The 16,708-nt window shown below is 50.5% G+C and overlaps 1 protein-coding gene across 6 annotated transcripts in view; it reads right to left on the bottom strand.

Moving 5' to 3' along the window:
- The window catches only part of VPS13B (vacuolar protein sorting 13 homolog B), a 333,604-nt gene extending 327,095 nt beyond the window's left edge, over positions 1-6,509 (bottom strand). For all 6 annotated transcript variants that reach the window (XR_010304753.1, XM_064154029.1, XM_064154027.1 and 3 more), the window contains exons 1-3: positions 6,365-6,509; positions 5,643-5,820; positions 1,353-1,496 (exon numbers count right to left, since the gene is read on the bottom strand). Coding sequence is in view for 5 of the 6 variants with exons in the window: in XM_064154029.1 (XP_064010099.1) it covers positions 1,353-1,496; positions 5,643-5,789 (291 nt within the window). In the remaining variant the exon portion in view is untranslated. The remainder of the gene's footprint in view (positions 1-1,352; positions 1,497-5,642; positions 5,821-6,364) is intronic.
- Between the last annotated feature and the right edge of the window lie 10,199 nt (positions 6,510-16,708).

The following is a 16,708-nucleotide window of genomic DNA, read 5'->3' on the forward strand; positions in this document are numbered from 1 at the left end:
AGGCTAAACAATCCCAGCTCCCTCAGCCTCTCCTCGTAGGGCTGTGCTCAAGGCCTCTCCCCAGCCTTGTCGCCCTTCTCTGGACACGCTCAAGCATCTCAATGTCCCTCCTAAACTGGGGGGCCCAGAACTGAACATAGTACTCAAGGTGTGGTCTAACCAGTGCAGAGTACAGGGGCAGAATGACCACCTGGGCACACTGCTGGCTCATGTTCAGGCAGGTATCAATCAGCACCCCCAGATCCCTCTCTGTCTGGCTGCTCTCCAGCCACTCCGACCTCAGCCTGTCTCTCTGCATGGGGTTGTTGTGGCCAAAGTGCAGCACCCTGCACTTGGAGCTATTGAAGCCATCCCCTTGGACTCTGCCCATCTGTCCAGGCGGTCAAGGTCCCGCTGCAGAGCCCTTCTGCCCTCCAACATAATGGAAAAGTGGTTTCCAACCTTTCCTGCTTGGCACAGGGGCCTGGACTAGGGGATCTCTCAAGGTCCCTTCCCGCCCATAGCATTCTGTGATTCTGTGGTTCTTGATGGCTTGTACCTAGTTATTGATCTCCAGTGTTATCAGCTCATCATGCACCCTATCAATCACTGAAGGGCTTTGCACAGGCTGGAATCTTCTTTTGCATGAACCTGGATGTAAGTGGGAGATTCTGTGCTGAAATGCGAACAAGGCACTAAGAAAAAACAAACACACACAAAACCTCTCAGAAGTATCACACCTGACCAAAAGCTCACCAGTGGCATACCAAATGACCTCTTTGAATGAACTCAGAACTGCATATTGCAGCTTCACTGTGTGAGAAGGAAATCTTCCCTAGGCTTGTGAAACAGTGCAGTGGACAAATCATCTCCAGGACCTAAACAAAAAGCAATTTGAGACTCTCACCCATAAGAAGTCTTCCAAGTACACTCAAGCAAGTACTGTAACTTCTAAAGGGAAAAGAAAACTGCCCTGCAGGATCTTCACAGCCCTCCTTCACAAACCACACCACTACTTTTGAGAAACACCTGCTGCTCAGTGGCGCTACACAGCTGCCTCAAGCAACCAGCACTGCTACTTGGAAGGCAGAAGCTGCTCTTGAAATCCCTTTCTTGTCTGGTCAGAGGAAAACCCTGGCAGAGCACTATGGACAGCTTTGACACTTGCCAGAACATAGCTACAGCTATCAGAGAATTGAAACAGGCATGAAGAAGGACACCAACCGTGCTGAGAACAATAATGTGAGCCACTCAGAACCTAACAGGGACTACCACTTCATGCGTCAGACACTTCAGACTTGAAAAGGGGGAACCTATAAAAGCTGTTCTCATCAACCTCCCAGGGTTAGCAAAGCATTCAGCACATTTCATACCTGAGCTCCATCCTTTAATTTCAAGATGCATTCCATTGTATTGATAGTGATGACAACTGGTTCTGACCCCAGCTTTGTCCATGGCACATGAATTCGAAGTTCATGAATATGCCCACTTAAAAAAGTAAATGGAAGTTTCAGCTCCTAAGAACAAGAACAAAAGAGTCATTAATTAATTACTGAAACACTTCCAAACCCAAGACAAACCTGCAGCACAAACCAGCACAGTTCTAGAAGAAAACCCTAGTCGAAATCTCTTCTCCCCTCTCCAAATCAGCAGAATGCCACGGGGCTTGGCAACTGCTCTCTAATTGCTTGCACATTCACATTAATCAGCCTGTTCAAAGGAGACCTTTGCATTACCAGCTCCCGGTAACAAAAGGCAGTTTAAAACCCAATCTCTCAGGTGAAGCTACTGCAGAACCTGTCACTACTCAACAGAGAAGCAGAAATGGCCCAGGGGAACACAAGTACTGTACTACTTTGAGGCTAACTGGAATGTTCAAGTGAGAAGAATCAGATGACAGGCTGTGAAGAGAACAATGCTCATGTCTGTTGCACTCATAGGCTTGCTGAGATGTACAAGAACAAGGACACAAACACAGATAAGCACCAACACAGTGAACAACCCCAGAACCCACAGCCTGTCCTCATGGCAGAGGTGTTCCAGCCCCCTAAGCAGTTTTGTGGCCCAGTTCTGGATCTGCTCCAACAGGTCTCTGTTGCTGTTGTGTTGAGGAGTCCCAGAACCAAACACAGCACTGCAGGTGAGGTCTCCCTAGGGCAGAGGGGCAGCATCCCCTCTCTCCATCGCTGGCCATGCTGCTCTGGATGCAGCCCAGGCTGCCAGTGCCCACTGCCGGCTCACACCCGGTTCCTCACCAGCACTCCCAAGTCCTTTTCTGCAGGGCTGCTTTCAATCTCATCAGCCCCCAGCCTGGACTGGAATGGGCTGCCTGGGGAGATGGTGGAGTCCCCATCGCTGGAGGTGTTTAAGAGGAGGCTGGATGAGGCACTTCCTGTCATGGTTGTTAATCAGAATGGTTGGGGGATAGGTTGGACTCAACAGCCCTAGAGGTCTTCTCCAACATGGTTAATTCTGTGATTGATATCAAGGATTGTCCCAACCTAGGTGCAAGATCTTGCACTTTGCCTTATTGAACCTCCTGAGATTCTCCTTCCACCTCTGCAGCCCTTCCAGGTCCCTTTGGATGGCTCCATCCTGTCCTTCAGCCTCATCAACCACACCACTCAGCTTGGTCTCATTTACAAACATGCTGAAGGTGCCTTAGGCTCACTGTCAATGTCACTGATGAAGATATCAACCAGCACTGGTCCCAAACAGAGCCTTGAGGCATTCAAGAGTTAAGTGCAGTCACTGCTGACAAAATCTTCAGCAAGGACAGCTGGGCAAAATCCTCCCTCCACTTTAATTTTTTGTCAAAGTACACCTTGCAGCAGGAGGGCAATGGTGTTAGCAAGAATCACAGAGTCAGCCAGGCTGGAAGAGAGCTCCAAGCTCAGCCAGCCCAACCTAGCACTCAGCCCTGCCCAACCAACCAGACCATGGCACTAAGTGCCCCAGCCAGGCTTGGCTTCAACACCTCCAGCCACGGCCACTCCACCACCTCCCTGGGCAGCCCATTCCAGTGCCAATCACTCTCTCTGACAACAACTTCCTCCTCACATCCACTCTAGACCTGCCCTGGCACAGCTTGAGGCTGTGTCCCCTTCTTCTGTTGCTGGCTGCCTGGCAGCAGAGCCCAACCCCACCTGGCTACAGCCTCCCTGCAGGCAGCTGCAGACAGCAATGAGCTCTGCCCTGAGCCTCCTCTGCTGCAGGCTGCACACCCCCAGCTCCCTCAGGCTCTCCTCACAGGGCTGTGCTCCAGGCCCCTCCCCAGCCTTGCTGCCCTTCTCTCAACACCTTCCAGCACCTCAGCATCTCTCTTGAATTGAAGAGCCCAGAACTGGACACAGCACTCAAGGGGTGGCCTGAGCAGTGCTGAGCACAGGGGCAGAAGAACCTCCCTTGTCCTGCTGCCCACACTGCTCCTGAGCCAGCCCAGGATGCCATTGGCTCTGCTGCCCACCTGGGCACTCTGCTGCCTCATCTTCAGCTCCTCTCTACCAGCACCCCCAGCTCCCTTTCTTCCTGGCTGCTCTCAGCCACTCTGTTCCCATGCTTTCATAAATCAAGTTAAAAATCTCTGCTTCTGTCTCAAGTCAAGGCAAGTCTTGACTCCAGCCTTGACCAAGCTCACCCAAAGTCATGTCCCCATTCCATAAGGTGTCACTTACAGACTTTCTTATAAAAACACTCCAGGCAATCAAATTAATAAGCCTCTTCAAAGTGGTTTTCCTTCATCTCATTCACCAGTATACTAAGGGATTGTAGCTAAAAGCCTCTCTCCTACGGACTCTGCCTCAGGTTTACAATCTCCACACAAAAAAAAAATTAATCCAAACAGTCTCAGCAAAGCCACCAAAAAATGAGCACTGTGCAGGTCAGCTGCAGGTTGTGGAAAAGCACCTTGTGCTCCACAGCCTTGGTGGGGAGAGGGGAGGCAGAGTGCAGGCAAATTACAGCACTAAAATGCCATCTGAAAATACAACTTAAGAGGCAATGGGTTTACTAATCAAGACAGTGAACTATGGCTATTGAGAGAAGTGAGATCCCTTTCCAAACTCACAGACATGCAACTCTTGTCACTCATCAATACTGCAGAGCGTTCTTAGACCCTGACTTGTGCTCACAAGCATGAAGCTGACTTCAAAAGGCACTCCACGACAGAGCTTTTCCCACTGTGTGCTGGGTGCATGTAACATATGCTTGGTTTTACCTAGGTAACCTCAGGGTACTGCAAGAGAGAGGCAGGAACTCTGGCAGAACAAGGTGTCAGAAGGCAACGCACAGCACGTCTGGAACGCAGAGTTGTGCTTTCTCAAAGCAATGCAGACACAAATGCAGCCTGACATTACCCTGACTGCACAAGCAAACTTCCTTTAAAGCATGGCAGAGAAATCTTTGTTGTGCTACTCCAGCAGATGACACAAAAAAATGTCTGCCCAATTTAGCACCTTGGTCATAACACAACGTAACAAAGACCATTTGTATTCCTCCTCCTTTCCTGCCAGGGAAGCAGCACCCAGGGCAGGTCACACAGGAGCACATTCCAGGAGGGTCTGGAAAGGCTCCAGAGAAGGAGACTCCACAGCCTCTCTGGGCAGCCTGCTCCAGGGCTCTGCCACCCTCACCATCCAGAAGTGTCTCCTCATGTTGAGGTGGATGCTCCTGGGTCCCAGCTTGTACCCACTGCTCCCTGTCCTGTCACTGGGCACCACCAGCAAGAGACCAACACCTTCATCCTGACGCCCACCCCTCAGCTAATTGCAGACACTGATCAGATCCCCTCCCAGCCTTCTCCTCCCAGGACTAAACATTCCCTGTTTAATTCTTCTCTTAGTGCCCACATTGTCTAAATCTCCTGTTATTTTTGCTGCATTTCTCTCAGCTCCTTCACTTGGATACATCAGGACACAGGAGTGCAGCTAAAACTTGCTACACTACACACAACAGAAAGCAGCTTTATCTGTCTCACACACTCAGCTCCTTGAGTTGTCAGCTCAGATAAAGACAGATGGAAACAGTCCCTCCACTAGGACTCAACCAGTTTGCATTAACAACAAGCTAGAAATGCTACGTCAAAGGTTTTACTTGCTCCAGTTTGTCTTTTTAGGACAAAGCTTTACAGAGCTTCTGATCCAGTCCACACAAAACAGGAAACCGACCTGTCCCTCGGTTTCTCTTCAGCTTAGCTACAACTGGAATGATGGAAACTGAAGAGACAATGCAGAGCACACAATTTGTTTGGTGTGCATGCTGAAGAACATCTCCAGCTTTGCTTTGGGACAGTCTGAGCTCACAACTGAGTGCAACTAGTAAACATGGCTGGGAAGGAAACAGAGTTCCTTCACACTGCCACACAGGAGCTACTGAGGAAGAAACACGTCCACAAAAAAGCCTTTCCCTTCACTTAAAGGATGGGCAAAGAATTACCATTCATTGCTGGAGAAATGGCAAGGAATTAATGCAAGAATAACCACATGCAGGGCTGGGGGAAAGGACTCGGACCTGAAGAAATACTCATTGGCTCCTAGAATGCTAGGTTGGGAGGAACCTCGGGGATCACCCAGTCCAATCTTCCACTGGTCTAACCTGTGCAGAGCAATCTAAACTCCTTAGCTTCTTTTCAGCCAGAGACAGCCACCACTGTAAATACAGCATACCTGTTCGAGCACATCCAGCTTCAGCTCCAGCTTACTAAGCACAACATCTCCCCCCCAGAGCGACAGCTGCAGATCTGAAGGCTTCAGGTTCTTTATGTAGCGGTTCACATAACTCATCAGAATAGGGGTGACGTAGGACTCCAGCATTCTGGAAGATCTCTGTGGTGCAGGTCAAGCGCTAGGGGAACAAAGAGGCAAGCCAGTGAGAGATGACTGCTAAATCTGCCAGCCTAATCCTCGCAGAAGCCAGAGCGGCGCTGGCTCGGCTGGCTGAGAAGCTGCGTTTCTACTCCTGCTCTTTGAGCACCCACCCGCGCAGAGACACGCACGCCACATGAACACGGAGCGAGATGGACGCCCAGCTCCCGGAGCCCGCCGGAGGAGGCGAGGCAGCTTGCCCTGCTTTTGGCCACTTTCGGCGGGTCTCAGCCCGCACCCGCACCCGCACCGCCTGCGGTGCCGCTACCGGCCCGCGCCTCACACGCCGTGCCCGCCGCAGATGCCAGCGCCGTGCCCCCTCGGCTCCCCGCGACCCGACACCCTTCGCAAGCCCTCCCAGCGCCCCTGCCCTCCCTGCCGCGCTCAGGAGCCCCTTCCCCACCTCCGGCACTGCCGCAGCCTCTCCCGGGCAGCGGCACGAAGCCCGGGACCCCCCGCCCGCACCTCCGGGACACCCCTCACACCTCCCTCCTCCTCCCCATGCCCTCTCGGGACCTCCTCACCTGCTCCTCCAAACGGCCCCGAGGCTCCGCGGCCGCCGCCAGCCGTCGCCCTCCCCGCGCCGGCCGGGCCGCGGGACCCCGCGCAGGCAGCCGCGGCCGCTCCGGCCCCGCCGCACCGGCACTTCCGGGTTGTGCGGCGCGGGAGCGCCCCGCGGCCGGAGGGCTCTGGCGGCAGCACCGAGCCGCGGCCGGAAGGCATTGGCGGCAGCACCCCAGCGGCGGCCGGAAGGCTTTGGCGGCAGCACCCCCGCGGCCGGAAGGCTTTGGCGGGAGCACCCCCGCGGCCGGAAGGCTTTGGCGGCAGCACCCCCGCGGCCGGAAGGCTTTGGCGGCAGCACCCCCGCGGCCGGAAGGCTTTGGCGGGAGCACCCCCGCGGCCGGAAGTCCGCCGTGACGCGGGAGGCGCGGGTACCGCAGCCGAGAGCTGCGGCAGGGAGCGGCCGCGGTGGGAGCCTGGGGCCGGTCCCTGTGAGCGGGGAACGGCGAGGGAGCGGAGCCTCCTGCGTTCGGGATCCCTGTCTGCCGTTTCCTGACGCGGCGGAGGAGATTTACCACCGCGTAGGTGTCGGTTCCATAAGTATGAAGTACCCCATTTGGCCCCCAACACAAGAAGGACATTGAACTGTTAGAGTGAGCCCAGAGCAGGCCACCAGGATGCTCAGAGTGCGGCAGCAGCTCTGCTATAGAATCACAGAACGGTTTAGGTTGGAAGGGACCTCAAGGATCAGCCACAGGCAGGGACACCTGCTAGAACAGGTCGCTCAAGGCCTCATCCAGCCTGGCCTTGAACACCTCCAGGGAGGCTGTGGAGCACAGAATCACCCAATGGCATCTTTGATCATTTGATCTTTGATCACATTGGGTGATTCTGTGCTCCACAACCTCCTTGAGCAACCTGTGCCAGTGAGGAGAGGTGGAGAGAGTTGAGGCTCTGCAGCTTGGAGAAGGCTTCAAGGAGACCTTGTAGTATCCTTTTGGTATCTGAAGAGGGCTTACAGGAAGGCTGGGGAGAGACTACTGACAAGGTCTGTAGTGACAGGATGAGGAGGAATGGGTTTGAACTGGCAGAGGGGAGACTGAAACTGGATGTTAGGGAAGGGTTCTTTGCAGTGAGGGTGGTGAGACACTGGCACAGGTTGCCCAGGGAGGTTGTGGAGCACAGAATCACCCAATGATATCAAAGATCACATTGGGTGATTCTGTGCACAACCTCCCTGGAGGTGTTCAAGGCCAGGCTGGATGAGGCCTTGAGCGACCTGTGACAGTGGGAGGTGTCCCTGCCTGTAGCAAGAGGTTGGAACTGGTTGAGCTTTGAGCTCCCTTCCAACCTAAACCATTCTATGAAATACCTTCTATGTTCTGTGTGCCCAGAGCTCTTCTCTCTAGGTTGATCAGGGAGAAGAGCCCTCCCCACAGCCTTGAGTCCTTTTGGGGTTGTTTGTGGCAGCAAGAAGGTGCCCTGGACTGGTTAATGGCCTCCCCATGGCTTGGCATGTGGATGAGCTGGAAAAAGGCTGGAGCTGTTTCCTTTTCCAGGGTGAAATGCAATAGGCAGTGCCTGTGGGAATGACTTTGATGTAGATAATGAATAACCTTCACAAAGGCCTCGGGTTTGAGGTTTAAAGGAGGGCCTGAGATATGCCTGTGGAGTTACATGTTCCTGGAAATCTGGAGTCCTGTGTGTTGGATCTGTGTGGTTAGAGGACAGAATGTGGGCCAGGGCATGGCAAGCAGGGCCCAAACCCCCTGCAGCAGTGTGTTGAAATTCCCTGAGCTAATCAAGATCTGAAGGCTCCAGCTCCTGGTGGGTTAGCAACCTGTGCTGCCTCTGGCATGCAGTTGCTGAGTTAATCCTAGAATCATAGGTTCATGGAATGGTTTAGGGTGGGAGGCTCTTTAAAAATCATCTAGTTCCAACCCCCCTGCCTGGGGTTGGAACTCCCACTAGACCAGGCTGATCAAGGCCTCATCCAGCCTGGCCTTCAGCACCTCCAGGGAGGAGCATTCATGACCTAGGGCAAGCTGTTCAGTGTCTCATCACCCTCACTGTAAGTGAACCTAACCTCGTGTTGCACAGACCATAGCCTCACCTGCTGTGCCATCTTCACTCAGACCACAGCCTGCAAGCCAGGATTCACCTCAAAGAGCTGAAGCAGTGTGGACTGCTCTTTGTCTTACGATGCACACCGCTCCCACAGCTCTTACTCAGCACACTGGACCATTCCTCAGCAGCTGCTGCTTGTTAACCTGTGGCTAAGAGGTGGTGGCAGCCAGGCGAGGGCCAGAAACACTTCAGCAGCATCGGTGCTCTTTGATTACGGTTGTGCTTCTGCCTCACAATTTCTCTAGTGCCAGCGTTCCCCAAGAGTTCCTTCTCACAACTGTTACATGTTTCTGCCCTCTGCGAGGGCTGTGGGAGTGCTGTAACTGGTACAGTGTGGTGGGGGTGTGCACTGCAGGCCAGCTCGGTGAATGCTCTGCATTCGTGGGAGCAGCCTCGTTTCTAGCGCAGCCTCCCCGTAGAGCGGCGCTGACACAACAGAGGGGTGTGCCAGCAGAGCAGTCCCATGCCGAAGCACACCCTAAGCACGCACAAAAAGCCCTCATTTCAGCCGAAAAACATTCCTCTCTTCCTCTGTCCAGTAGGTGATTACTTTTGAATGACACATCCAATCAGCAAAGGAATGCTTTCTGAGTTTGGAATCGAAGAACTACGCCCTGGTTTGATGGGAATCAGTAAACTGGACGGAAAGTAGGGGAGACACAGAGTGCTCCTGGCAGCTGCTTGGCAGCCCTAGCAGCTCAGAACAGCTCTGTAATTTTCCTGGCAGTTATTAGCATTTCATTATAACTACCTCCATCTCAGTTCCAGTTCAAGTATGTTGACGCCCTGAATAATTTATTTCCTACAGAAGTTAAAAAAAAGGGAGGCAAACATCATGTGGAAATCAGTCCTTGACAGGAAGGAAATGGGTGGTGGGAAAGAAAGTAACTGGAGAGAGTTCCAAGAGGTCCCTGATGTACAGAGGGGTGAAAGTCAAGTAGGCAGAGAATGTGCAGGTAGCAGCACATGGTGTACAGCAATGCACCTGGGCACAGTGAGGCGAGGAGGGCATGCCTGCTGCAAAGACCTTCTGCCTCAGCTAGCCCACTCTGTTCAGTGTTCAGCAAGTCAGTGAAAGGTGTTTCATAGAATCATAGAATGGTTTAGGTTGAAAGGGACCTCTGAACCCAGTCCTAACATCCAGTTTGAATCTCCCCTCTGCCAGTTCAAACCCATTACCCCTTGTCCTGTCATGATGAGACTTTGTCAGTAGTCCCTCCCCAGTCTTCCTGTAGCACCCTTCAGATACTGGAAGGCCACTATGAGGTCTCCTGGAAGCCTTCTCTTCTCCAAGCTGTCTATCCTTATCTGTGATGGTTTGGGAGTTACCCACCCTCACACACAGTGGAGTCACCCAGACTAGACTCAGCCAGCTGGAAGTTAGGGAAGGAAGCTATATCCCTTCCCTTCAGAAATAACTAGCCCAATCTCCATATATCTCCCATGACAAATCTGCAGAGATTGGAGGTGGGATATCAAAAAGATAACATGAAGTTCAGAGGAAATAAGAGGTTAGGTCAGATTGCAGTTAAGGCAGAGACAACCATGCACAGACCACCAGAGAGGAGAACTGAGAGCGGGGAAGTGTGTGAGAAGGGAGTGCCTTAGCTATATTTTGGCTAGTTGTGTTTCTCGGCAGAAGAATGAGTGATACAGGGTACTGCTGGTTGTTTTTTTTCTTCTCAAAGCTAAGGATTTAATTTGGCTCAAACCAGCACAGGTTCATTCAAATTACTCAAGCAGCTGTGAACCCCTTGAAAAGCTAACAAAAGTTTATGAAGTTTGATTTGAAGGCTGTGAAAGCCTACACAGGACTGTGTAGTGCTTGTTCAGAAGGGAAGAGTCTGGATGGGGCACTTCGTGCCATGGTCTGGTTGATTAGACAGGGCTGGGTGATAGGGTGGGCTGGATGAGCTTGGAGCTCTCTTCCAAGCTGCTTGATTCTGAGATTCTATGAAAAGGGGACAGGAATTCAAGGAAGTTCTTCTGGCCTGGCTCAGGAGCAGTGTGGGCATCAGGACAAGGGAGGTTCTTCTGCCCCTGTGCTCAGCACTGCTCAGGCCACACCTTGAGTGCTCTGTCCAGGTCTGAGCCTTTCAATTCAAGAGAGATGTTGAGGTGCTGGAAGGTGCCCAGAGAAGGGCAGCAAGGCTGAGGAAAGGCCTGGATCACAGCCCTGTGAGGGGAGGCTGGGGAGCTGGGGGTGTGCAGCCTGCAGCAGAGGAGGGTAATTTTTACCTGAATATCATAGCAAAAAAAAAAAAAAAGTTTGAGCTCTAGGCTTGAAGTAGTGATTTTTTTTTTCTCAAATATTGAGAAAAATGGACTGAATTTTGGCACATTGAAAATGAAAAACCAATGTTAAAAGAAAAGAGAATGTGTAGCTGTGATTATGAGCAGGAGTCTGCTGAATCACTTAATGTTCACACCAAGTAGTTTGCAAGTGAATGAAGGTCATGAAGTTCTGGAAGCCAAGTGGCTTTGGGTACCTAATCCCAGCTCATTGCTGCCTCAGATGGCTTTTTGGGAAATGGCTTTTCCCAGCACTAAATCTCTGGTAGATGTAAATCCCTGCAGCAGCTTGGGGACAGAATGCTCAGGGCACTGGGGAGCGAGGCTCGTTAATGCAGGCTTGGATTTTAACCCTGCACGCTGCAGGCTATGCAGTGCACTCCCAACCAACTTAAGCAGGGTGAGCAGAGCTGGGGTGGAAAGGGTCTGGTCCAGGCAGTGATGGTGCCTTGGAGTATGAGGATTTAGCTGCAATAACTGGTGCTTGGAAAAGTAGGCTGCAGGCATAAATTCTTTTCCATACGTTGTGATTGCTTTGGGAATTCTTAGCCCTCCAGTACAGCAGCAATCTTGTCTCTGTGGAATACCTCTGCTACTGAGCTTTTATTCAGACACCAGGATGAGTAAATGACAGGATGGGGGACCTGGATGGAGCAGAGTAGCAATGTAGAGTCCTGGTCTTCTGGGAGTATAATTGCCAGGTAAGCCATGAGAGGCATGCATGCCTCTCTAAAGCAGGAAGGCAGGACTTGGAAGTGGTTTCCCAGGTTTTGTTGAATTGCTAGGAAAGGAGAGCAGTGTCCTTCCTGCAGCAGGGACATTTTAGGGTATGTAAAGATACTCAGAATCACAGAATAGTTTGGGTTGGAAGGCACCTCCAAAGCTCATCCAGTCCAAGCCCCTGGCAGTCAGCAGGGACATCCTGCACTGGATCAGGTCGCTCAGAGCCTTGGCAAGCCTGATCTTGAATATCTCTGGGGATGGGGCCTCACCTACCTTCCTGGACAACTTTTTCCATTGTTTTCACTGCCCTCATGGCTTACAGTTTGTTCCTAACATCCAGTCCAAATTTGCTCTTCTCTCATTTCAAACCATTGTCCCTCCTCCTGTCCCTGCAGGCCTTTGCAAACAGTTCCTCTGCAGCCTTCTTGTAGCCCCCTTCAGGCACTGGCAGGCTGCTATTAGGTAAGCCTGGAGCCTTCTCTTCTCCAGGCTGAGTACCACCAGCTCCTTGAGCATCTCCCTGTAGCAGAAGTGCTCCAACCCCCTGATCATTTTTGTGGCCCTCATCCGGACCCACTCCTTCAGGTCCATGTCATTCTGGTGCTGAGGTCTCCAGAGCTGGACACAGCACTGCAGGTGAGGTCTCAGCAGAGCAGAGCAGAAGGGCAGAATCGTCTCTCTCGGTCTGCTGGCTTTGGATGCAGCCCAGGCTGTGATCTGACATGTACCAATAGGCTTAAGGGGTTTATGTATCCTTTGGGTATGAAGAGATGCCTTTGACCTCTACACCTAATCATGGCATACATCAAAATAAAAGTCAAGCAAGAAGGTACAATTTCTGGTCCCAGCACATGAAATGTCTGTCTGACAACTGTTAAATGGCTGTGTGAACATGTCATTGATTCCTGCCCACAGGCAGCAGGAGATTTATGTGTGAAAAGTCTCACACAGGTTCTTGCTTGACTGTTAGGGCACTGTTCTTGCAAAACAGCTGCATTTCCAGTGACAGCTTCTAGCAGGCATCCTCTGGAAACGTCCTGCTTTTCAACAGCTACATGATCACCTTTCTCTCAGGTTTCTATATGTGTGTTTACCCCAACATCCAAATATATCTGAAAGGGGCCTACAGGAAGGCTGGGGAGGGACTACTGACAAGGTCTGGTAATGACAGGAGGAGGAGGAATGGGTTTGAACTGGCAGAGGGGAGATTGAAAGTGGATGTTAGGGAAGGGTTCTTTGCAGTGAGGGTGGTGAGACCCTGGCACAGGTTGCCCTGGGGGGTTGTGGAGCACAGAATCACCCAATGATATCAAAGATCCCATTGGGTGATTCTGTGCACAACCTCCCTGGAGGTGTTCAAGGCCAGGTTGGATGAGACCTTGAGCAACCTGTGATAGTGGGAGGTGTCCCTGCCTGAAGCAAGAGGTTGGAACTTGTTGAGCTTTGAGCTCCCTTCCAACCTAAACCATTCTGTGATTGTATAAATGTGTTGTGCTTCTTAATAGTTTTCAGTTTAAGTATTCAATCCACAGACTGTAGCTACAGTTGAAATATTTACAAGTATCACTCTGCTACCATATTTTTTCCTGAATTTAGGAATATTATCAAAAGATAAGAGGTAACTGACACCTTTTTCTGTCTTTGGTTGGTTCTTTATAGGGTGAAGAGAGAAATGGCTTTGAGTTACGCTAAAATCCAGTTCCATTCCTTATCTGCTGGCAAAATGAGTTTCCCAGTGAGGCTGTAACACCCTGTGGTGCCCCTTCTTTGGCTTGGCCTGCAGCTGGAGCCAGGACCTTTCTGCAGGAGCTGAAGTCGGTAAAGAAGTTGTCAGCAATGCTGTAAAGAAGATACTTCACAGTTTCTTCTTAGCATAGGTGAAAATGCCCTTAGGTTTGATTTGCATATTGTAGAGCTGCTATTAATAAATATCAGATATGGTGAACAGCTGCAAGAGCTGCAAGGCCAAGAAAATACATGTCAGCTCCAAAAAGCCACTCTTGGAACTTGACAGCCCCAGCTCCCTGGGAATAAAGTCTTTCTTACTTCAGCGCTGGTCTCCTGGGCCTCTTGGACTGTGCCGAGAAGTAAACATGGGTTCTGACCCTGAGATGAGGCTGGAGGATGGAAATCAGGCTGCGAAGGGCATGAAGAACTAAAGAGAGAACACGTAAAGCACATAGTGGAGATGCTCAGGTATTTTTGGAGAGAGACTTTTTGTCATTTCCAGAAGTCTGGGTTATTTTTTGTCCTAGCCTATAACTCAGAGGCCTTAGGCTTAGCTTTTTTCTGTCCCAGGGCTGCCAGATGTTAGCGTTCAGTGATTTTCTGACACTAAGTAGCTGTTTCATGCCTCTCCAGAAATCAGTGGCTAGAAAAGCTCTGCAAGGATCCCACTTCTGGTGGAATGACTGCTTAGAATTCCCTCTGACCTTGAAAAACAAGACATAGCGTTTGAGAGAAATGTCTGCCCCAAGCAGTTGGGCAGGCAGTGAGATCTCACCTGAAAAGAGCAGCAAGGAGTGACCGTCCTGAGGCCACAATGGAGGCTGTGCCCACACTCAAAGCCGGGAGCCTAAAGAGCCTATTTCATTTGAAACAGAGGAGGAGAAGAGCAGGTGCATATGACCCCAAGGATGTGGGAGAGCCTGGCAGAGGTGGCTGGTAGGTAGCTGTTCTTCATCTTTCAGTTTTGAGCCAGTTTGGTTTTGATGAGAAGCTTTGAGACGCTGGTTTGGTCTTGCTTCCAGACAAGTGGTTCTTGGTGTCTGGGTAGCCATTGGCAGTTCCTCGCTCCTCTGGGGTTTTTCTCTTCAATGATGCAATTCTCTCTGCATTTTATGTTCAGTATTGCTAACAGTATCAATCTAGATGTGAAAGGGAAGTTGGAGAAAGTGGAAATGTGTTTCAGCCTTCAGTTCCCTAAGTAAGCAGCGTTGCCTGCCTTGTGTTTTATTCCAGGGGCTGACTGGTTGGGTTTTTCAGCCCATACTTGTACGTAACACACTTGCTAGCAATGGGTATGAACTCTCAGGCTGTCATTTCTGACGTGCATTGCTGTGAGACATGAGAACTTCTTATTTCTCAGGCCACAAGCCACCAGTTCTCTCTGTACAGATAAGCATCATCCAGTAGTCGAAAGATGAGTAATTACACCACCCAATTTACAATTCATAGAATCACAGAATGGTCTAGGTTGGGACCTCCAAAGCTCATCCAGTCCCAACCCCTCTGCATTCAGCAGGGACATCCTCCACTAGATCAGGTTGCCTAGCACCCTGTTGAGCCTCCCTTTGAACATTTCCAGGGATGGGGCCTCAGCTACCTCCCTAGGCAAGCTCTGCCAGTGTTCCACTGCCCTCATGGGTAGTTCAAATCAGTGTTCCTGATGCCATTTTCAATTCTATTACATGCACCTATGGTTTTCTCCATGGAATCTAGAGGCTGGATGGATGAGAGAAGTGTTGGCTTTCCCTGAATTATTAACAGTAGCCAGAATTTGAGACCCATCTGTTTATAGCCTGATGTAAGTGAGAGATTGTGCTGATGTTGTATGGAATATTGCAAAGAATTTTATTAGTGGTGGCTCTCACTCTTTCACTCTTTTCTGGTGAATTCCTAAGGTCTGGTTGAAAAAATGAGTAACTCAGTCTATTAGTCATTTACAGCTGTGACACGGGCTGCAAACCCAAAGTTCACTGCCTTCTGGGCAGCAGGGTTTGGAGAGCTTGTTGGAGGTACCTCATGCCTAAGAAGAAATATGTGTGAATCAGTGGGACGGACTGAACTCTCCAGAAAGCATTCTTAGTTGTTATGGGAAGGCTGACACCAGAGGAATCACCTGGTTGATGGTGATGGACCTCCCAGCCCTACATCCAGCTGTTTTGTCATCACCATTACTGTGTCCCCAATCATTGCTAGGAATGCAAATCAGGCCCAACTGTTTAGCATGCCTAAAAGATGTTCCCTTCCCAACAGAACACCACTGCTGGTTTTAATTCTAGTTACAAATCACCTGGGAAAACTGAGCCATTTCAGGCCATTTGCTCTTTGTACCTCTCCTGTTTCACACAGTTTCTTCTTCATCAAGAAACAAGTTGATGTGTCAAGGGAGAACTAGCTGTGTTTCATAGGAGAGTGTGTTTGCTTCTTTCTGACACATGAATCTGAAACAGAAAGGATGGACACTTGGCTTAGGGAACTGGACAAAACAATTATCAAAGGAACCTAAACTTTACCAGTTCAAACCCTTTGAAAGCAAGGCAGCTGCTGTTAATTAGAAAAGGTAGAGTGCCTGTTTGCATCATCTCCTGTCTGAGGGGCCACAGCTTGCTTTTCTGCAGCACCTGGCAATTGCAAACCTACACCGCTCCTCCTCTCTGCAACGTCCTAACCTCCCTTTCGCCTGTCTCCAGCAGCAGATATAAACGATAGAGGTTTGAATGCTTTGCATTTCCTTCAAGCACATCACCCTTTTCTCTCTTCACCCTTGCAGCAGATCCACACTGACTTCTGCTCTGGCAGTGATGCAGATTGCCAGGTTTTTCCCTCTGTATATGTCATCACCTAAGAGGTCTTTCATACATGGAGCCAACATGTTTTAAACGTCTACAGAGCTCCTCACTGTGCTTTGTCATCTCCTTTCTCAAAACTTACTGTCACCAGGATGTCTACCAAAATGACAGCAGCTAGGAGCAAGGGAACTGATACCCTCCCAGTCTGGTGGATCACTGTCACACAGTTATGTCCTTGGGCTGCTCATCCATCAGTCATATCTGCGTGTTGTCTGTAACCTTAGGATGTAATTAGGTGCGATGTTTTCCTGTGGCAAAGCTGATGTGCAGAACACATGCCAGCTGTTGCCTCTCTGCAGAACATAAAGCCAGATGACACCTTTATGTTGTCTGTTTTTTAGGCAGAGACCATCTTTTTGATCTGGGTTTGTGCAGTGGCTTGTAAAATATTACTCTGATTGCAGATTTTAGCTCTGCTGCAATGAACATAATTTTGGTAGCAAAATCCTTTCAACAACATCCAGTCCATGGGACTGCAGTGGTGCAAATCTGGATTGCACTGCTTAGATGGCTCCTAAAACTGTTTGAGTTAAAAGCAATGGCTCTTGGCTTGTGGCTTCTAATCTCTTCCAGCTCAAGGGCTTCCTGAGAGTGGACTATGTGAACTGCCAAGAGAACTAAAACCCTTCCAGTTTGCTGCAGTTCCCAGAG

The sequence above is a fragment of the Pogoniulus pusillus genome, chromosome 14 (assembly GCF_015220805.1).
Source record: "Pogoniulus pusillus isolate bPogPus1 chromosome 14, bPogPus1.pri, whole genome shotgun sequence".
Taxonomy (NCBI): domain Eukaryota; kingdom Metazoa; phylum Chordata; class Aves; order Piciformes; family Lybiidae; genus Pogoniulus; species Pogoniulus pusillus.